General features: G+C 43.1%; 1 protein-coding gene across 21 annotated transcripts in view; it reads left to right on the plus strand.

Annotated features, from left to right (window-relative positions):
* The first annotated feature begins 3,584 nt into the window (after nucleotides 1-3,584).
* The window catches only part of RIMS1 (regulating synaptic membrane exocytosis 1), a 301,823-nt gene continuing 282,742 nt past the window's right edge, over nucleotides 3,585-22,665 (plus strand). For all 21 annotated transcript variants that reach the window (XM_085574744.1, XM_085574729.1, XM_085574732.1 and 18 more), the window contains exon 1: nucleotides 3,585-4,007. In XM_085574744.1, the coding sequence (XP_085430870.1) occupies nucleotides 3,844-4,007 (164 nt within the window). In that variant the 5' untranslated portion in view covers nucleotides 3,585-3,843. The remainder of the gene's footprint in view (nucleotides 4,008-22,665) is intronic.

Here is a 22,665-nt window from a genome sequence, read left to right on the forward strand (position 1 = left end):
CATGGATTCCATTATAATGATTGGTTTTTCAAGTTTAGGAAAGTAATTTACCTGATACATTACAATAGTTATATTGATATTCCATTTCTAGATTTCCAAGCAGTCTGCTCTAGACAGGACTTCAGAAAAATTTATTTAATAGAATGCCTGTCAGTGGCAAGACTTTGGATGTTTCTGGGCAAGGGTAACTCGTACTAACCAGGCTATGAAATTCTCTCTCATGTATCATTCCAACTTTGGGATATAATATATTGAACTACACTGGGATATAATATATTGAACTACACTGGGCTTTCCACACACTGTTGATTGGATAACAGTGTCAGATGTTTCATCATTACAGAACAAATGCGTTCAAATCAGAAAATGACCACTAAAAGTTGAAAATACTGTCAATAAGAGCTCAGTCTCTTCATGCAGACCTATCAAAAAATGAGATTACTTTTATGGTTTCTTCTTTATTTCTGTCTAATAAATTCTACTGCTTTTGTGCCAAAATAATACAAAATCATTTGCTGTGTCTAGGACTTTTTAGACGTAAGGAAAAACAGTGCCAAAAGCCTAAGAGAGGTGAACCTTCCCATCTGCTCAACACTGTTAAAGCCACATCTGGAGTGACAATTCTAGTTTATCGCTCCCCGGCACAAGAAAGACATGGACATGGAACAGCTAGTCAAGTGAAGGGCAAGGAAGATAGTTTAGGAATTGGAGCATGTCATATAAGGAAAAGCTGAGAGATGGAACTAGTTAGCCTAGAGAATGGAAGGTTTTTTGGAACAGAGGCATGTTATAGATGTAAGTAAATATCTGATGGGAGGGTGTAAGCGAGACTGCGTCAGGCTCTTTTCAGTGGTGCCCAGTGATAGAGCAAGTGACAATGGGCAGAAACTGAAATACAGGGGGTCTTGTCTGAACACAAGAAAACATTTTTTTTACTATGCAGGTGACTGAGCACTGGCACAGGTAACCCAGAGAGGCTGTGGAGTTCCCATCCTTGGGGAGACTCAAGGCCATCTGGATGTGGTCCTTAGCAACCTGCTCTAGCTGACCCTGCTTGACCAGGTTGGCTGGACCAGATGTCATCCAGTGGTGCCTTCCAATTTGAAAGTTTCTGTGATTATGTTCTTCTCAGCAAAACAGTTTTAGTCACAATATTGGCTTGGAGCAAGTCTGCACTCCAACTCCCATAACTTTAGAAACCTGTATTCTGCAAGAGTTTTCAGGTTTCCCTTTTAAGTTATAAGAAACTATATATAAGAACCTATACTCTTTGTATTCATTTTGTATTTTCCACAAAGCATTAGGATTTCACGTGCTTGACCCAGTATAAAGCAATTAACACAAATACAAAAGAGATATAAATAACTGTGTCAGTAATTAATAAGCAGAAAGGTGAGTAGGATAACTTAACCTCATGTAATATTTTCTTCATAAAATTATCTTGGAGACACTTGTATCTTATGGTCTTAGACCTTTTATATTTTGGTTAGTTGTGCTTAAGGCTGTGATTCTTGAACACTAAGGCCACTGCTCTAGTGAATGCAGTTACTTGAGCTACGTCCTTTACTTGGCACATGCAGGACCCTCCCAAGTTATTTGAAGGATTGAGTATTATCTGAAGGATTGAGTATACCTATGTATACCTATAACAACATGATCATTGTCTAGTTATTTCTGATACTGAACATATGGTGGTTGCTCACCTTCTTCTCATCATCTTATTTTTTTCAGACTTGCTTCCTTTAGTGGAAGCTTCCATTGCTCCCTTGAAGTGGCTGCCTGTTGTTAATAAATGGATAAATTTTTCAGCACCAGCCTGTTACATGAAGGCTATCTTCCCTGCTGGTCACAGATGGTGGGAAGTGATTTTATTGATTTGTTAGTACTTAGCTAGAAGGATTACATCTAGTAGTAATAATGTGGTCAGGCCCTGGGACAAATCACCATACGAGTTAGTAGAGGGTTTGTGTCTTAAACTGAATGTGACATTATTATATTTACCAGCCTTTCATAGTGCTTTGCTTATTAACACCACTGTAATCTCTTCTGAGCCATCTGTTGGTCATTCAAGTTTCTGTTTCCTTCATATGCTGGAAAACTTCAGTTTCTGAACTGAACTTGGACATTATTCCACAAAAGTTCTGGTGGTAACCATAGTCCTTATTATGTTTTTTCTTTATAATTTGTGTTATCAAAATTGTGCCCTGCAGAAAATCTCTTGGGGGGACACAGGCAGCTGGCCACAGTAATTCCTCTCAAATTCAAAGGGTCACAAAGGTTCATGGCTTTCAGAATTTGTGTGAGAGGTATTAGTGTGGCTAGGAGAAATCTGGTGCCTCTCCCTGTTCCAAACCTGGCAAATTTGGCAGAAAGAAGTATTGAACACTGCCAGCATAGATTTTTTTTCCCTTTGGTTTGTGCTCATCAGATGATCTCTCTAGAAACTAGAGCTGTTTCCATGCTGTGACCTCTGGAGAAGCACGACTGAGAGGTTTTAAGTATCAGCGTCTGTTAGTAATAGCTCACATTTTACCTGAAAGTGCAGTTTTCTCTGTATTTTAACTTTGCATTTCTAAGTAGCCTGAATTATTTCATTCACTGTCAGGCACATGTGTGAGCAGAGGAGTCTTTAGAGCTAGAGGCATGAGCTTTTGGCCAGTGGGTTATATGCAGATGATCTGTAGAGAAAAGGTGCTGCATTCATTACCGGCTCCTCAAAATGAAGTTATTCAGAGCTAGTAGACCAGGAATTGGCAGGGAAGCGATCTCTGTCTGGACATGACGTTTTATTTCACTGTGCACTGACCCCCTCAGTTGAGCAGTCGGCACTGTAACGTATTTCGTTTACAGTTTTAGTGGGTCACAGTAAAAAAATGAGTCTGATTGAAAAGAGCACTTGTCAGCGGCGTGGGAGGTGTGTGGACCGTGGCATGGGTAGCACTAACGGGGTTTAAGAAGCGTATTAAGTGCTGAAGCGTGGGACTCCTAAGGAAGGGACGGTCGAGCGGTGACAGCGCTGGCTTAAGGCAAGGGGACTGCAGCTGGGGCGAGCACGGCTCACTCCCGAGGGAGTGTCGGCAGCACTGGGAGCCCAAGGCTTCCCGGCGCCCCAGCCGGCCCCGCAGCAAACCCGCACCCTCCCACGGGTGGCCCTGCCTCGGGCGAGCCTGCAGCCCTGCCGGGAACCCGGGCAAGCACCTGCGGTGAGGAAACCCGGAGGAGGACGTGAGGAGGGCGGCGGTGCCGGGGCCAGCGCCGCGGCCGAGCGTCCGCCGGGCGAGCCCGGGGAGCGGCGGGGAGCGAGAGGCGCGGCCGGCCCGGGTGCCCAGCGGACAGGGGCAGGGGCAGCGGCGCCGCGCCTCGGACTCCGCCTCACCGGCACCGAGCTCCCCTCCCTCCCTCGCTCGTTCGCTCCCTCCTCCAGCGCCAGGCTCGCAGCGGCGGAGCATCGCGGCGGCGGCGGCAGCACCCGCCCTTCCCGGCCGGCCGGCGGCGCGCACCGCCCCCCCGCTCCCGCACGCAGCCCGCCGGCGGCGATCCGGAGCCCTCCGCGCCACCGCACCCCCGCCCCGCACGCCCACCGCCGGGAGGATGGGCTGCGGGCGGCGGCGCGGCAGCCCCTGAGCTCCCCGAAGCCGCGGAAACAAAGGGAGCGAGCAGCGGCAGCACCGGGCCGGGGTGGATGCAAGCAACCATGAAAGGCTGGGTCTCCGCCTCCTCCGCTGCTGCCAGAGAGCTGCCGGCTGCCGCTGCTCGGAGGACTACCCTGTGAAGGGGGCGGAGGAGAGGCTGGCTGGGTTCGCCGTGCAAAGGTAGAAGGTGTAAGGGAGAGGCAGAAGGAAAATGTCTTCTTCGGTGGGGCCCCGCGGCCCTCGCCCGCCCACGGTGCCTCCCCCGATGCAGGAGCTGCCCGACCTGAGCCACCTGACAGAGGAGGAGAGGAACATCATCATGGCAGTGATGGACCGGCAGAAAGAGGAGGAAGAAAAAGAAGAGGCCATGCTCAAGTAAGCAGACGCTAGTCATTCATTCATTCAGACACTCATTCATGCACCGATCGCCGGCGGGCGGAGCGGGCGCTGCCACAGCAGGAGCCGGCCGGTGCCCCGAGCCGGCCGGTTCGCCCTGCTCGGCGGGGCTGGCGCCGCGGAGCCCCGGTCCCGCTCCGTTCCCGGCCCGTAACTTCCTCCTCCCCCACCCCGGGCAGCTCCTCCCGAGCCGGCGCCGCTGGGGGAGCCCGGCATGGCGGGACGGCGGCCCTCCCCGCCCCGCGGGAGCCGGCGGCACAGGGCGGGCGGCAACCCCGACACGGGGGCGAGGGGCGAGGAGGGATTCCTTTGGGGTCCCCAAAACCCCGCCTCTGCCAGGAGGGGCCGCTGGGTGGGGTTTCCCTCCGTGCGGAGCCTCCGTGCCGCCGTGCTGCCCCCGCCTGGCTCGGCCCCGCCGCGGGGCTGGGGCGGCTGCCCCCGCCCGGCACGCCCCCGGCCCGCGCCGCCCGTGCCGCCGGCTGCAGGGCGGGCGGCAGCGGCCGTGGGGCAGCGGGGCGTTCGTAATTAGGAGATACATGGAATTAGTCGCACCGCTCATTCCAGCGGGCGGCCGTGGTGCGTGCGAGGTGGCGGGACGGCGGGGGAGTGGGTTTATCCCGCTGCCAGCGGCACGGGGAGGGGTGCGGGGAACGCGGGGTGTGGGTAGGTGCCATGTTTGGAAACCAGATCCCCACAGCCTCTTTTGAACCTTTTCCCTCACCCCCTCGTCCCCGCCAAACATCGCATGTGATCGCATTTTTTAGCCTCCTCCGTCAGTCGGAGGCTTCGAACGTAACGTTGCTGAATCGCCTACTGCGAGTGATGAGAACAAACAGATCGGAGTCGTGGCCTGTGGAGGAGAGCCACGGCTTCTCCTTCTGACAGCCCGTCAGGCCTGCTCGCTCCGGGCGGGAGGTGGTGGGAGAGGCGGCTGGAGCAGCGCAAGCCTCTGACGCCACGCAGACCCTCCGTGCCACGGGAGGTGTATCCTTACCTCCCTGTCGCCTGCTTGCGTGCACCTGTGCCAGGGAGGGATGCGCTGAAGGTGTGACGTGATCTGGGTGTTTCTTTAGGCTGCATCGGAAATACCCGCTTGAGCCGTGCAGGTGCCAGCGCGTCCCCACGGCTGGGCACCAAACCCCGCAGGCTGCCGGCTTCAGCCCCGTACGCTGTGCGTGGTGGAGCTGGGACAGCGTTTCTCTGTTTCTGTTCTCCCTGTCCCTTCCTATTCGTTCTTGACTCTGAATTCTTACAGGGGCTACTAGAGATCCGTGCAATGGTGGGTACTGAGGCCCAGCTGCCAGCGCAGTACTGGCTGGGAGCTGTCCAGCAGTGTGATGCTCGGATCTCAGTTCAAGACGAAGAGTTCAGTTTGCTCTTGCAGTTCATTGTGCTTGGGGTGTGGCTACCCTTGGAGGTGGGGTGATTGGAATGAGAAATGTTCTGTGAGAATGCATTGTGTTAGTCACTGTGAGGAAACGTGAGTGAACGATTCCTCCTCAGTTTCTATTAATCAGAAAAAAATTAAATAAAGGAGTAGCTCAAAGGCTCTAAACTATATGTATCCTTCTGTTCATTGTCCTTCAGCACAGCTACTTCTCTACAAATATTTAGCTTTTATTATGTGAAGATGATTACTGGTTTTGTGATGAAGTTGTAGAGGAATACTATAAATCTTACAGTCGCTGTGAAAATTAACTTCTGGTTGTAGAGATGGTATTTTCTCAGTGCTATTCTTGTTAACACTGGATGGAGAATAAATTTTCCTCCTTTTTTGCTCCCCCCCTTTTTTTTTTTCTTTCTTTTTTTTTTTTTTTCTTTTGCATTGGTGTTTCTGAATTCTGGACTGATATTTCTTTTCTATGAGATTATGGGATCTTCAGCAGTTTCAATAAATGAATTTAGGACACTTCAAATGTAATTTTTAGAAGAGGACAAACATGGTGCTTTGTGAATTCAACTAGAAATTACTTTATATTATCTTAAACGGTATGTGATACCCAAATTTCAAAGTTTATTTCCTTACAAAAGTTCTTTCAAATAATGAGAATAACAGTCTTACTCCATTGGCCTGAGAAATTGTGATTTCAAATAGATTTCTGTCTTTATTTAAAAAGTCAGAAGTTAAGGGAAAATACATTGGAAAACTTACAAACCTGTCTACTTGCTTTAGCTATATTGTTTGTAAAAATCAAGTCACAGCAAATATTTTTCTTATGGATTATGTTTCAACTCTTAGAGAGAACCACTAGATTTTCTGAGATGATTTGCCTTTTCAGTATGTTGAGCACTTACTTTCTTTTTGGGATAAGAGTTTTTTTACACACCTTTCCATGGAGTAACTATTTTAAGACTGGAATTTTGACAAGAATTTACTTCCATAATTTTATAATGAGTTGTTACAAATAATACAGTGTTGCTATCAGATGACACAGCTATATTATAAAAGTCAGATATCATCACTACCCCTTCCTATTATCTTTGTTAAAAGATTTTCTGATTATCCAAAAGTCTCAACAAAACTGCCACCAGTTTTCATTAAAACCACCTGGTGGAGAAATGTTTCCATCTGTAACACCCACATGCAAATCTGTAATTTTCCCTGAAAGTGAAGCTGAGAATCAGTGCTGCAAACTAGGCTACCTTCAATCCTGGGCTGATCAGAGGCCGGATATGTGCTGTCTCATGAATCATAAGGACTAAAAAGGGTGCAAGATTTCTCTCCTGTTCTGGATGTCCTGATAGAAATGAAAGTTTCTAAAACAGTACTTGTAATTTCCCTTTCCAGCACTCCTCATAGCAGAAAACCATAGGAAGAAATATTGGTTAAATGACTATATTCTTCACACAGTGGTCATAAAATTGTGGATCCAGGGGAATTTGAAGTGCTTGTGTGAGTGGACTATATGGATTTCAGGAGAAGTGAAAGCAGTTAGGGTCATCTGTAAAGAGGCAATGTCCCTGTCCTCTCTGTTTTCCTGATCCCCGTTTCTGACTCTGAGCTAAAAGCCTCCTTGTAAACCCTCTCTGCCAGTTCATGCTGACATCAGCACGTACTGCAGCATGCCAGCCGCGAGCAGGGCGCTGGTACAGGGCGCAGGACTATGGACACTGAGCTGTTTTCACTGCCTGCACTGGAGCCTTTCAAATGCATCCTTCCGTTTGAGACCACCTGCTCTCTGCTTTCCAGGAACTTGCCCTATCTGTCAGTTTGTTGGTCTGCTGTGTGGGGCTAACAGAGCTTGTCACCCCCCCAGGATAAAGATGTACATCTCATACTGGCCAGAGTGAGTTTCTTTTTCTAGGCATACCTGGTCAGCGGCAGGGACCTTGTCATCCCCTCACCCTTCTAATATCAGATTTCACACTGCTGTGGGTGGTGTTTTTCGAAGGGGAGCACTTTGCTGTCCTATGACTTGTTGAATACCATGGACTAATGTGTTGAGGAGTTTGGACTTTTGTGAAGGTTCCTTCTTTTGCACATTTTATGAGCAGGGGTTCCTTGGCTTAAGGAACACTTTGTCATTAACTGCTTGCCTTGAAATTGCCTTTATATTCAAAGGCAAGTTCTGCATTCCTTCTGTAACAGGGACAGTGTCACTAGGTATTCCTGAGACCGTATCCATGCCTTCATTCAATGAACTGCGGTCCCAGTCTGTTGCATGGCACTGAAGACTCAAATCCACATAAATACTTTGATCCTCGCCAGGCACTAAGCAGAAACTGAAACCTCTTTAGTGCAGTCTCACAGTCAGGGAGTAGGAAGCAGGTCCTCTATATCATCTTGGAGCTTCAGAGCTTTGTGTTTTGTTCCTCTGTGTCTGGGAAAGCATCACTTTCCTATTTGCCACACCTTTGAAAACTGCATGGAGACCAGTCCGTTGGGTAGATGGGGCTTTACCATGGTATGCTCAGCCTCTCATCCACTGTTGTTTCCTTGTTTCCCTGTTTCACTTTGCCAGATTTTGTGCATATCTCTGAAGACTATAGTCTTTATTATCTATTTTAATAGTACTTGGCTTTAGACATCCAATCTTTTGCTGTTCTTGTATGAATAAATATTTGCATAGAACAGTAGTAAGCTGGCCTCCTCTGCAGACTAATTCGCATTGGAGGCATTTTTTCCTGTGTTTACTTGGTAGATACTCCTGTAGCTGGAAGGGAAGAGTTTTGTATTGAGTGGCGGAGGTCTAGCCTGAAGTCCAGATATTGCCCAACAGGTGACTGATGTGACTAAAAAATTTTGAAGAAGAATGAAAGGGTAAGTTTTCAATGAGACTGAAGAGCGAAAGAAACCTTCATTTGCAAAAGTGTATGTGTGTGTAAAATTGAAACTAAAAAATAATTTAAAGATTTAGAGTGTACATTTAAACACTAGGTAGCCTGAGACAGCTATTTTACTTGTGGGTATAAGGTGCCTTGAACTGAAAAGAACACAGTTACATATAGCAAACTTCAATCATAGAGAAATCACAGAATTGTATATATGTGTGTACTTAAGATGAAGTTTGCTTCATATGTACTTGTGTGCTTTATCTCATTGGGTTAGGCAAGTACAAAGTGGAAATTATTGTAGCTGAGAACACAGCTAGTTGAGTTCCAGTTCTGTTCAAATTTTGGCCAGTAATTAGGAAGTGGTTCCTAGTTACCATGGCATTAATTTGCTGGAGCAAACTTAAGTGGGGATAAAAGCTCTTACTAAGCTTCTTATGGGACATAAGAAGGCTGTGAGATTGTTGGCTGAGGTAGTGGCAGTAGTAGGAAAGTTAACTAAGACACCAGAGGTGCTTTGTAGTTTTGTAACACTAATTGAGTAGCTTCAGTAGACATGTAGCATATACTTGAAACCCTCCCATCTTAAAAGTTATCTCAGGATTTTTCATGGCAGGAAAAATTGATGCTAACACCCTATTTTGACCATCTAGTATGATACACAAGCATAATTTTAATAAAACTCAGATCTCTAGAATCAACGGGGATATTGCAGCTGCTCATATTTCAAAGCTGCTAAATCCTGGTCACTTGCAGTTGGTGAAAATATCTGTTTCAGGGTTTGCAAAGTAACTTCTCTATAATTTCCTTGGGGATCTGGAAGCTTCCAGCCTGCACTACTGTGTACCTGAAGATTAATCAATGACCAGGAGGCTTGTGCTCTCAACCATTTTTCTGGAGACAATGTCTTTCCTTCTCCCTTTCTAGCACTTGGACCACACCTAACATGGTCAGAAAACATTGAATACTGCTCAAAGGGGCAGCTGCTGCCATCCTTATTTTGTATAGTACTTATGGGCAACAGGAGGAAGTACAGTTCCAAGACCTTCTCAGCCTGTATTTTGTAAGTCCCCAATAATAATTGCCCTTCCATAAAAAGCAGGGAAGGAAGAGGTAGGATCATTCTTCCTCCTTTCTCTTGAAACTGGGCCACTTTCCAGAAATAAAAGTGAGAGGAAAGGGGCCATCTTGAGGAAGGCTGTCTTTATCTTATCTTTAGGATGAAAGGTCAAAAGCCTATCTTTAATACCACTGAGAAACAGTGGAGGAATTGAGAGTTCTGGAAACTGGTTGTACATTTGGCACCAAGGAATTAAAGGATGAAGTAGATAAACAATACAAAGACTCTCCTCTGATTCAACCTCCCTCTTATTTATTCTTACCATGGCTGCATGAATCTTACTTTCTCTGTGATGGAGCAGGAGGAATGGAGGCTTAAAGCAGTTTGGAACTACCATGTTTCAGACCCTATGGCGGTGCAGGGAGCAGAGTGTAGGTTGCTTATTGTGTGTATGGGTATTTTAAGCTCCTTGAATCACCAGAAAGACTGTTTAAATATTACCTTACACCTCTTCCTGGCAATGCCAGCTCTGATCCTGACACTTGAGTGTACAAATCCACAATGAAATTATTTTACTTCTGGATATTTTCTGGTACAACCCCCTGCTCAGAGCAGGGCCACCTGCAACAGGTAGCCCAGGACCAAATGCAGGTGGCTTTGGAATATCTTCAAGGATGGAGACTCCACAACCTCTCTGGACAGTCTTTTCCAGTGTTCAGCTACCCTCACAGTAATAATTCAGATGGAACTTCCTGTGTTTCAGTTTGTGTCCATTGCTTCTGGTCCAGACACTGTGTAACTCTGGGAAGAGTTTGGCTCTGTCTGTTTAATCCTCCCCACTGGGAATTTATACAGGCAAAAATCCTTCTGGGTCTTCTTTCCTCAGGCTTAACAGTCCCCACTTTTTCAGCCTTATCTCACATGATGTACTCCCGTCCCATTTCTGTATTTATGGCTCCTTGCTGTACTGGCTCCAGCATGTCTTTCGTATATCGAGGAGCCCAGCAGCAGATTTATCATCCAAACATGGCAGAGAGCAAAGATCAGCACTTTCAGTCTGCTGCTGCTGCTTTTCCAGTGCAGTCCAGGATGCCATTGGCCTTCTTTGCTGCAAGTTTGTGTTGCTGGCTCACATTCAGCTTGGTGTTGACCAGGAATTCTCAGTTGCTTCTCTGCAGAGCTTCTTTCCAGTTGTTTGGCTCCCTGGGATTTTTCTCCTTGTGCAAGACTTAGGCTGGATGTTTTCAGGCTTACAATCTAAACATGTTCTCAAATCATTCAGGGAAAGGATTGCCTTTGTCACTACTCCTCACCCTTTTCTCTTTCCTGCCCAAGGTCTTTGCTCAGAGAGGAGGAGAGAGAATTTGAACAGTGCAGAAACTGTTGTGGCCTTTTGGCCAATGGAAGCATCAGAAGGAATTTAATAAGATTTGAAGCTTCAGGTTTTCATCAGTCTGAGAGGGCAGGTATGGCCATAAATGTGTTTTGATAAAGCAGACAACTTGTGGTGACCTCAGCATTGCAAGGAGTGTTTTCATGCCTTTCAGGGTATTTCAAAGAATTGATAGAGATTTTTTTCACTTAAGGGTGAACTGAGTTTTCTAAGGAGACTGAGGAGTCAAAACATATTCAGAATTTAACACAGTCACTAGGAAGGAAATTATGAAACAGTCATTGACTGATCTACTGGGCAGCCATTTCACTGCTGAGGAGGAGCAGGAGACTGTCAGCAGACAATAGCAGATTGATAGGCATTTCTTAAAAGCTACAGAAAAACAGGAGGTGATAGCGGATGACAGACAGAAATTAACATTCCTACCATCATTTAGACACAGGCTTCAGATCGACAAATGTTGAGCTTTTGGAATGTCTGAGGTGCAGACTGTTGTCCAGAGCTCTTTTCTGGCCCCAGTTTAAGTGGAATGCACAGGTCATTATTTCTGCGCATGTGTCTTCTTCCCACATGATTCTTCCCTTGATGCAAGAGTCTGCTGGAGCTTCATTGCCAGCTTTGTCTGACATTGCAATAATACTTTCTAACTAAGAAATCTGTCATTCTTCAAATTCAGGGCATGATCTGTGCCCTGCAAAAGGGTGAAGACAAAGACTTTTTGAAAGAGCATGATCTCTGGGCAGGAACTTCTCAAAGTACAGAATTGTTATAAACCTTATCTTAAAAGGAATTATGTAGAAGAGGCTTCTTCTTAGAGGGGGAGGGTACTATCCTGATGTTTATTTTTCTGGAAGATAGCAGAGGGAGAACAACATTAAGAGAGATTTGAAATTCTCAGACTTGTCAATACTCTTATTTCTGAAGACTCATACAAAGAATTTTTTGCATCCTTGGGTAGGAAAGCATCTAACAAAGATGTAGAATGCTTCCTTCATCAAGTGGTTACTAAGCATTTTAAGACTTGAGATTAATGCCTTAAGAAAAGGCTATTTAAAAATACTGCTGCCCTTGTATTCAAGCTTGTTGAAATGCAGGAATTATTGAAGGTAGGAAATGACAAAACTGAAATTCTGTTTTGGGTTGCCAATAGTTAGAGACAATTATAATTTCTTGTTCATTTTACCTTCTCCTTTGCTCTATCCACTGGTGACTGCTGCATTTGTCTACTCCCCTGAGCCTATCGGTTTTAATTAATAGATGTTAGCATGCAATTATGTTTTAGGGGAAAAAGCTTGCGTGCCTATAGTCTGACTTCAGTTCCCAGCATGATAAAACATGTAAAAAAATCTTATGTCATTAGTTACAAGCACAGAATGAGTAGTTTCATTTTGCTTTTTGAAAATACTTGCATAAATTTACAATTACTGAAATGATTCACACCTCACCAGATTTCCACCTCTGTATGATTTGCCTCAGTCAAATCTAGGTATTAGATCTGTAAGGATGCAGATACCTTATCAGATATCTACATCTGTCAAGAATTATGGTTGTTTTATCCCTTATTTTATATGTCATAGATATGGTAAACTATTATGCCATGTTTATAGTGTAGTTTAGTTTGGGAATCTAGACAGTAAATTTTAGTCAGACTTACTTTTGATATTCACAACAAGCAGCAGAAAATAATACCACTATGAGTCTGATTTAAAGGTTTCTTAGATAAGACAATTGATAGGATAGTATTTTAATTCTTTGTACTTAGAACTGAAGTAATCATCCTCAAAATTTGATTGCATGTCAGATACTTATGTCCAGAGAGTTTTAAGCAAGAAAGACATGTTTCAAATATATTTTCTGTCACTGTTACAAAGGCAAGAAGAGCTAGTTGCAATAATGACACATAAAACTGTTCATACAGTTGTCACTTCAGAGGCATGAAAAAACACAGCATGATGAGCAGCTGTTTTCAGACAGTTCTAGATTGAATTAGAACACCTATTTAGTTACAAATTTTGGAGTTTCTTCACATCATGCATGTCTCATTTTCAGTGTCAGGACTTTGTACACTTTGCCTATGGTAAGCACAGTTCATACTGTTGAAGATAAGGGAATGTACCTGTCTGTATATGGAGTTTTTTTCAGCTATCTGTAATAAAAATATAGTGTTACAAATCTCCTAATGTATTAGTCTGTCTTTCCTATATTAGCGCCTCCTGGAGTGACTGAAGATCAATGTATGCCCTGAGAGTTGCTTTTTGATCAGGGATGAGCCCAGCAGATAGAGCTACACTTCTTAGTGATGACCATGGTGTATCTAGCAAATTAACTCTTTCAAATATTGAGGGTCTAAGGTGTAACCAAAAAATAATTTTCTGTGTCTTTTGGGTTTTAAATAAAAACTAAATTCTAGTGAATTTCTAGAATGGCTGTTTAAATGCCTTGCTTTAGAATACAGTTATTTCCTTTAAGATCCTTAATTGAAAGTTACTTTCTGAACTTCATTATGTGAAATTTATTAGGACATTGGTCATGAATGGAGCACAGCACAACAACACTATTTTAGTGTAAGTACTATTATATTGCACTCTGTTCTGAAAATTGCTAATGGAAGACTTCACACGCTTGAATGACCTAAGTGTGAAGTGTCTTCTCAAGTGTTTCTCTAGGTTACCAGTACTGCATACTCTGAATTGACCAAAGTACTTATGTATCCAAAACGCTGCCTACATCTTATACTAGCATGTCTAATAAAAGATAATACATTTTTTCAAACTTTGTTGGACTGTGAGTCTAGCAAGCACTAAAAATCTTGTAGCCACTGCTCATGAAGTTTTTGTCTGCGCTTTTGTAAAATATATATTAATTTTAAAGTCTTTGAATATACTGTGAGGAGTTCAAAATCATACCCATAAATTAGGATTTTGTAATACTTCTATTGATACATCATTCTCTTTCCAGATATTTAGAAATCTATGGTCCTACACTATGCAAAAATCCAAAGTTTTCACCATGAACTGTTTGCATCTGTGGGTATTAATCAGGTTAAAGACTAAATGTTTAGTAATAGGATTTTGAAAGAAATTACAATGAAGCAGTTTATGTAAGAAAAAGCCAATCTGGGAGCTGGATGATTGAATATGTTTACTTGTGTTTTGAGCCATGATTTTTTAGTGTAACTGTTTTCTTTTAGTGATTCCATTGGTCTTGGAAAAAACATCAAGAGCTATGCAAAATCACATGTAATAAATGTCTGAGCTTTCTCATTTGTTTCTTTGCACAATTTCTTTTGCACTTGCAAATTCTAAGAAAGCAGAGTATTTTTTCATTCATATTCATTATTCTCTACATTTTTAATTGGCCTTTTTTATTACATTTTATTCAAAGTAAAATCATTGCACTTTTGCTTATTTCTAGTATTAACTTTAGAATAATTTTGAAACTGACATTAGAAGACTAAATTTTGTACTGATTAAATGATATTGGACAGATGTAGATGAAAAAATGTGAAACCTTGAGAAGTAAAATAATATGAAAAATCTATGAGTATTTTTAGCTATTTTTAGTGCTAAGTCTCCTTGGTACCATTATTTATTGCAGAAAGTTTTATATTGCATGCCAAACTTCTGCTGTACAGTTTAATGTTCTGCTGGTCATGTGTTTTTAGCTATAGATGTAGACCAGGAAGGCAGCTTTTGATGGAGCACGTGGAGCATGAGCTGAGGCAGTTTGGAAGAAAGGACAGAATTTATGAGGGCTCTAGATCATCCTAGGTTAACTCTATTGATTTTGGCCCAGGATGCTACCTGCAAAGTGTCAGGGTAATGGTTTTGCATTTTATGGATGAGAATTAAAAGAGGTTTTATATGTGTATATGTGCTTGTGCCTAAGAATATGGAACTAGGCTGTACAGAAATCTGTACAAGTTGCTTTACAGACTTGAATTGCAACATTATGTTGCTTAGTATTGTAATAAACATGCAGAGTACATTGGTGAAAGTTGTTAAAGAGCTGAAAATTAGGGAGAATTTTGCCTACAGTCATATCTTAAGGAAAGTGACACAGTTGCTGCCACGGACCAGCAAAACATTATATTTCTGTGGTCCTGTGTCTTTGCTGAGTTTAGCTGTGGTGACTCTCTGTCTTGAACAAGTCTCACTGGAGCACATCTGTTAACTGAAGTAAAATCGAAGAGCTCTTCAGTCTGTTTAAATGGGATACCTCTGTGTAAATCTTGTGTTTTGCAGACCGAAGCACATTTTACCCAAATGCTTCCAGAAATTGTTCAGTTACACCCCGAGCCTTACATAGAAAGTAAACGTAAGAAGAGGGAAACCAAGGCATGGCTACCTGCTTTTCTGAAAAAACAAAACCAAAACCAGCCAAACAAAAAAACACCCCACTTTATTTATCACAGTTTAGAAATGTACCTGTATGTTTTAAATCACTTTGTGTTCTGCATAACTCTAACTTTCTGCAGTCTCAATAGTGCATTTTGTCTTCCTTTGGTTTCTCCAAGAAGCTGCTTTTCAATATACTCACAGAAAAGAACTGTATTTACTCAAAGGTGGAAATTGCAGAATTATATGAATTGATTCTGCTAGTGTATATGTAAAAAAATGTGTAAATTTCTTTGAGATTAAATGCACAGTACATTTGTCTTGTATTTCAGAGCAAAATTAGGTATTGATTTTTTGATGAGAAATCTATTCTAAGAATATAGAACCTCACTAATATATTATGATTCTTGTATTTTGTGTTTTTAAATGATATAATATTGATTGTAGTTTTTAAATTTAAAAGGTCTCACTTTTTCAAGCAAAATATCTTCATAATTTATCTTTCAAAGTGTTTTTATATCTTTCTTCATTAGCTTAAAGTAAAACATCACCCCTTAAAAAGGTATTTTTCAAACAATTACCCACTCACTATAAAAAAACTACTAGCACAAATTCTTGGGAGTCGACTGATCAGTTCAGGGATTCAGCAGGAATTTACAGGTTTGTTTGGGGGACATGTTTCAAGCTCTAAGCTTGTCCCTGTCTGCCCAGGTTTAAGCAGTTCATGTAGAAAAGTAGCTGGGGAGTTCTGGTTACATGGCTGGTGAGACGACAGTGCTCTATCTTTCATTCAGCCAAGGTGATCTGATTCTTTCTTTCTTGGTTTTTGCTCTGTATGGGATCAAAAGGAAAAAAGCTGAGATTTTGATGATGAAAAGTAAAATTAATGACATGAACAATATGAGGGAAGAGTTTTGAGGAGAACGGCAGCAACAGGAATGCTCCTTGTTATGAAAGGGGTTTGCCCTCTCAGTTTTTTACAGGGTTTGTAGTTTGGGAGTGCTTTCAGCTCTGTCCTTGAAAAAATTATGTTCATATGTTTTTTCTGCCTGCATATAATTGTTTGTCATATTTCTCTGAAATTAAGACCTGGGCAGAGTGATTCATGGTTTTTGTCTCATTCTGTTTAGATTACTGGAATGTATCATACTGGTATCACCCTTGAAACTTCCTGTTGATCTCATACTGTACCTTTTTACTTTTTCCCTTTGTTTCCTATTACTTTTCATCTTAATATAGAGCTTTCCTTCCCATGTACTGGTAGACTAAGACCACAGAAGAAAGCCTTATTTAAAGTAGAAAAGGCAGGTAACTTTCACACACTGCTCTAGTGAAGAAGACCTAAATTTGAAAACTTTCTATGAAAGCCAAAGTTTGATGAACTTTCTGTGAGGGCAGCTCAGTACTTATGTGGAAGTTGCAGAGGTTGAAAGGAAGTAGTCCTTCTGGCAATTTACTTAATGGTGTGAAATACCAGGTGTTAAAATTTGAAGACAGGCACTTGCATATCTGGAATTCATAAATAAACCAAGAAAATCAATAAGTGACTTTGGCAACTGCCACCTTTTTGACTCCTTTGTCAGAGGCCAAGAACTGAATGAACAAGAAAATTAAAAGTGTTTTCCCTGAAGGAAAAGAAAAAGTACATTTTCCTCCAGGCTAAAGTTGAGACGACACAGAGTAAAGGAAAGCTTTATTGCTGTGTGCTCTGATGGGTTCACTGTGGCTGGATGCTGGGTGGCTACCAAAGCTGCTCTGTGGCTCCTTTCCTCAGCTGGGCAGGGGAAAGAAAATAGAGTGAAAGTCTCATGGGCACAGATAAGGGCAGGGGGAGAACACTGAGCAGTTACTGTCAGGCGCAAAACAGACTCAGCTTGGGGAAATTAACTTACTGCCAGTCAGAATCAGTGTAGGATAATGATAAATAAAACCAAATCTTTAAACACCTTCCCCCACCCTTCCCTTCTTACGGGGCTCAGTTTCACTCCTGATTTTCTCTATCTTCTCCCTCGGAGCAGCATAGGGATGGTAAATAGGGGCTGCAGTCAGTTTAACACATGTTGTCTCTGCCATTCCTTCTTTTTCAGGGGAGAACTCCTCACAGTCTTCCCCTGCTCCAGTGTGGAACAGATCATCTTGAGTGCCATCATGCAATGTGTGTAGGGCAACCAGAGGATCAGGCCCAGCCAGCCTGGATTTAGAAAAGGCAGGTCCTGCATGACCAACCTGATCTCCTTTAATGACCAGGTGACCTGCCTAGTGGATGAGGGAGAGACTGAGGATGTAGTCTACCTGGACTTCAGTAAAGCCATTGTCACTGACTTCCTCTGGAGAAAATAGCAGCCCATGGCTTAGACAGGTGACCTCTTATCTGGGTTAAACCTGGCAGGATGGCCAGGCTCAGAGAGTTGTGGTGAATGGAGTCACATCCAGCTGATGGCTGGTCACCAGTTGTGTTCTCCAGGACTTAGTGCTGGGGCCAATCCTGTTTAATGTCTTTATCTGGATGAGGAGATTGAGTGCACCCTCAGTAAGTTTACAGCCAATGCCAAGTTGTGTGGGTGTGCTGATCTGCTGGAGGGCAGGAAGGATCTGGACAGGCTGGATCAATGGTCCAGAGCCTACTGTACAAGACTCAACATGAGGCCAGGAGCTGGGACCTGCTCTTGGCTCACAACAATCCCAGGCTGTGCTACAGGCTGGGGGCAGAGTGACTGAAAAACAACCCAGGTGAAAGGACCTGGAGCTGCTGGGTGACAGTGGCTGAGCATGATCCAGCTGTGCCCAGGTGGCCAAGAAGGCCAAAGGCATCCTGGCCTGTATCAGCAATAGTGTGGCCAGCAGGAGCAGGGCAGTGATTGTTCCCCCTGTGCTTGGCACTGGTGAGGCCACACCTTGAGTGCTGTGTCCAGTTCTTGGCCCCTCATTGTAAGAAGGACATTGAGGTGCTGGAGTGAGTCCAGAGAAGGGCAATGGAGCTGGTGCACAAGTCCTGTGAAGAGCAGCTGAAGGACCTGGAGTGTTTATGCTGGAGTAAAGGAGACTCAGGGCAGACCTTATCACACTCTACAACTTCCTTAGAGGAGTTTGCAGCCAGGTGGGAGTCAGGCTCTCCTCCCAGGCAATCAGTGGCAGGAGAAGAGGAAATGGTGTCAAGCTGTACCACGGAGGTTCAGGCTGGACATCAGAAAGAATTTCTTCATGGAAAGGGTGGTTAAGCATTGAAGTGAGCTGCCCAGGGAAGTGGTTGAGTCGTTGTCCCCAGAAGTGTACAAGAAAGGACTGGATGTGGCACTTAGTGCTAGGGTTTAATTGACAGGGTGACATTTGGTGTAAGGTTGTACTCAGTGATCTTGGAGGTCTTTTCCAACCTTAATGACTTTATGATTCTATGATTATCCCAGCAACATTAACACTGACACTGATGGGCTTGGCCTTTGTGAGTGATGGGTCCATCAGCTGGCACTGGCTCTGTTGGACATGGGGAAGACTTCGAACAGCTTCTCACAAGAGTCACTCTGTAGATCCCCAGCTACCAAAACCTTGCCATACAAACCCAATGCAGTTCCATAGTTTTTCAGAATCTAGCACTCTGCAAGTTTTTTTTATACTGTAAAGTTAAGTATTTCTTATTTGGTAGCAAAATATCCTTGGGAGAGCTGCATGTCAGGGTTGACAGCATCCTATTTTTATTAGTTCCCAAAATATGTTTTGTTTTATGTTGTAAGCCTGAAAAGTACTACTAGAGTTTGTTCTCTAGAAGACAGTTCAAATCATGCCCTATAGTAATTTGGTTCTTCCCAGCTGAATTCAAAAACAGTTTATAAAGTTATATGATTCTTTATCTCATAATGTATTTTTCATTAAGGCTTTCAACTTTACTTACCTTCCAGATGTTTAAATCATGATGGTTACATGGATATATATTACATCTATATCTGACTTATTACATACAGTGTATCTAAGACAACAGCGTTCAATCTGTAATATTTTAGGAACATGTGCAGTTTTTTCTTTTTCCTCATTCCAGGCATTATAATCATATTCTTAATAAAATAAAATCTTAGCCAAATCAAGCTGAGTTAGGGAGCCATTCTTACCATAATAAATTGCATTTCTGTTTAAGGTGAGCTTCCTGGAAAATTGTAAGGAAATGCAGTGTTGTTCAGTGCAAATGTCATGCTCAGTTCATAAAAGGTTGCTGAGAGGACAAACTGCAGTCAGTGTTCAGAGCTACAAAGCACTGTCCAGTCATGGCAGAGGGTATGTCTGCACTGTCCCTGGGGGTGTGGTGACAGCACTGAAGCTGTGCTGTTGTTTCCCAGGAGGGGATTTGGTTGTCTAAACATAGCTGGTGTTTGAGATGTCCAGTGGTACTTCTCCTTGACTTTAGGAGTGAGGACTGGGTGGGAAGTTGGTTGCTATAGTAAACCAGGTTTTGTAGCTGTGGGAAGCAGGGAGTGGAGGAGCAGGAGCAGAGCCTGGAAGCAGGTGTTGGATTCTGGAGCTGGCCAACAGTGAGCTCCCTTGAACCTGTTCTTGGGTATTTCCTCAAGTGGAAATGGTTCCCAGACCCTTCATGTTTCATTGCTGTACATAGACAGCAGTGGCAAAGATTTCAGCTCAGCCAACGATTCTGACTGGGTTTTCAGACCTGTGCAGCAGTGTGCCACTTTCTTCAGATCCCTCCTGCATAATTTTTGAGATCACTATCTTTCCTTTGGGGATTTTTCATTTCTCAAATAGTATTATGGCTGTTGAGATTAGAGCATATTTCCTTCCACATTAGAAGCAACACCTTTTGAATGTGAATTATCATTAAACTGCCATCAGTGAAACTGATAACATCTTAATAAAATAAAATAACATCTTTATTTTATTGCATTAAATGTAAGCTTCATATTAGCTAAGGTGTTTTATATGCCCTCAGAAGGTAGCCACCAGATTAATGAGAAAAATCTGCAAAATAGTCAGCATTTTGCATTGTGCTGGCAAGGCCATTCACTAGAAGAGCTGTGGTTGCTTAGTTGCTATGGGAGAAAAGAAGTGAAGATAGAGGATGAGAGTGCAGTCTTGGCATTGTGAGGGACAGCAGGAAAGGGGAAAGGACACAAGTAAGTGGGAAGCTATAAGAAAGTATCTGCTCCTTAAGGCACAAGAAGTTGGACTCAGAGGGGATGGCAGGCAGTGCTGTGGGGAGCAGAAGAGGAGGAATATATGACAGGAGCGAGATGTTAGGGGAAGGCTGGAATTAGGTGGGATGGGAGTCTGGAAGTAGGCTGTGAGTGATGCAGCTGACCATATGTCTAGTACAGAACAACACTGAGAATTGGGTAATGAAAAGTGATGGATCCTCTGGTAGCAGACCTGGGACTTGCTTATTTATGTGTCTATTTCCCTTTGGGCTTGAACCGGAGATGGTTAAGCGCACAAATCAGGAGGAGGTGAACATTTATTTTCAGTGTGATAATAAATAAATTAGACGGCAAGTAGAAAAACCAAAGGTTTAGAAATCCTCAGAGTGTAAGCCAGCCTCAAGACTGTGAAGAGAAGGGTCTGAGTCATTAGACTCAGACACTTGAGGCTTGGCAGAGCTGCATTCACAGATCTCAACAGGCTCAGGTGGTACAGCAAGAGCATCCGGAAACAGAGGGTAGTTTGACTGGAGAAGGAAGTACAACAACTCAGTTAATTTGAATTCAACATTCCCAGAAAGTAGTAATTTCATAGTTATTATCTGACTACTCTTTGACTGCCCCCTACTTTCTCACTGAAATATAGATTCACGTAAGAGATCTGGTCTGATTTAAGAAAAAGTTTGGTTAGTTCTCCTTGTTTGTAGCAGAGGACTTGAAAACCAAATCTCAACTGCATCATAGAGTTCCTAACCTGATAGTAGTAATCCACATTATTTTTTTCAAAGCAGTTTGCTATGTTAATTCAGTCTCAGAATTTTGGAGCATTTTTGAAGCTCCAGAATTGGTTTTGAGTACTTGGAATTTGCTTTAATCTTTTTACTCGTAAGAAGAATGCCTCCTCTGTTTAGGAAAGGGCCCCTGCTATCATAGGAGCTGTATGATGCAGTTTATAGAAATACCCTGAACCAGGAGATTACCTTCCTAACAGAGTAAGCGAAGAGGAATGAGATGAGATTTAAAGAGCACAAGTAGATCTGTTTTGTTAGTCTCAGGGTTTATAGGCAGGGTGCCATGTCCCCTGCGTCTGTCCAGCCTTGTCATCTCCAGCCTGACATATTGGAGGTTATGTGCATGTACATATTAATCTGTGCAGGCTCAGTGCCTGAGGGAATGATGTGTGTTTGTGTGTTTTTGTCTTTAATTAAAGGTGGCATCTCTGCTTTTTTGGGTAGGTGAAGAATGGAGCTAAAAAGAATCGATTAAACGGAAAGGAAAAGGAGTAAAGGATGTTGACATTTGAGGCAGGTACAGGTAAAGCCTCAGCAGGTGAGAAGAAGGGTGAATAATAGGGGCCAAAGAGATCACTGTATAGTAGAAGCCTTAATCAGAATGTGTAAAGATCCCTGCTTTGCTAAATCAGCAGCTGCTTTTGGCCAGGAAAACTCCTTGGCACTTTTCTGTAGTTCTTGCCCCAGTACCACACTATGGTGTGTAGGATAACTCTTAGATCCCCAGGCAGTGTGTGGAGGTCTTTCTGGTGTGTGTGTGGCTGTGCATATGCCTATCACATATAGGAGCTTGAGAGACAGTATTAGAAAACTTTGCTCCAGTTTTTAAGATAGACCACATAGGTGCATAATCTCATGGGCTGCAAAGTGTCATTTGGGATGAGGAAGCATGCTTTAAGGCAGTCTAATTTTACTCCTGCTCTGGTATCATGGGCCTGGTTGGCCACTTCTTGCACTGATCCCACCATCTGGAACGTCTGGCTGTTCCTCTCTGCATTCTCCTTAGTGGTGCAATGGAAAAGGGGTGGAGAGAGCATGTAGATCCTATAGAGGTAACATAGAAGTCTCTAACTTGATCCCGCACTGTGTGGCCTATCCTCTGAAACAGATGAAAAGGGGAAGGGGAGCATTTCCAGCTCTTTATTGCCTTTTCTCCTCCAGTGTAGAAACTCCCGTTTGGCTACACTATGAATCTTATTTTCACAATTAAAGATTGCCACACATTAATACTGTGATTAACACATAACTAAACCTTGACTCTCCTGGGCTGGTCTAGCTCTTTCTTTTTTACATGTTGGACAAAGTAATGACTTTTCCAAAGTGATGAGAAAGACATAAGCAGTTGTGTTATCTTTTATCTTGGCAGCCAGAAAATGGATATGAGAGAAGCAAAGAAGTATATCAGTGCTATATTTGGGAGGGGTGACAGCAGGATACAGTCTTGGACTAAACTTCAGTTTTGGTTGTTTTGAATGACCTTAAGGATTATAGGATGTGGACTTTAATATGAAACAGGTGCCTTCTCCAGTGTGCTTTATAAGGCATGCACAATGAAATCTCAAACTGAAACAGATAAACAGATGTAATCATGTCTTTGCAGCTATACAAGTAAATGCTGCTGTTCATGGAGTGCTGCTGACCACAAATGT

Source organism: Lonchura striata, chromosome 3 (genome assembly GCF_050655825.1).
Source record: "Lonchura striata isolate lonStrDom1 chromosome 3, ASM5065582v1, whole genome shotgun sequence".
In the NCBI taxonomy this organism is placed as follows: domain Eukaryota; kingdom Metazoa; phylum Chordata; class Aves; order Passeriformes; family Estrildidae; genus Lonchura; species Lonchura striata.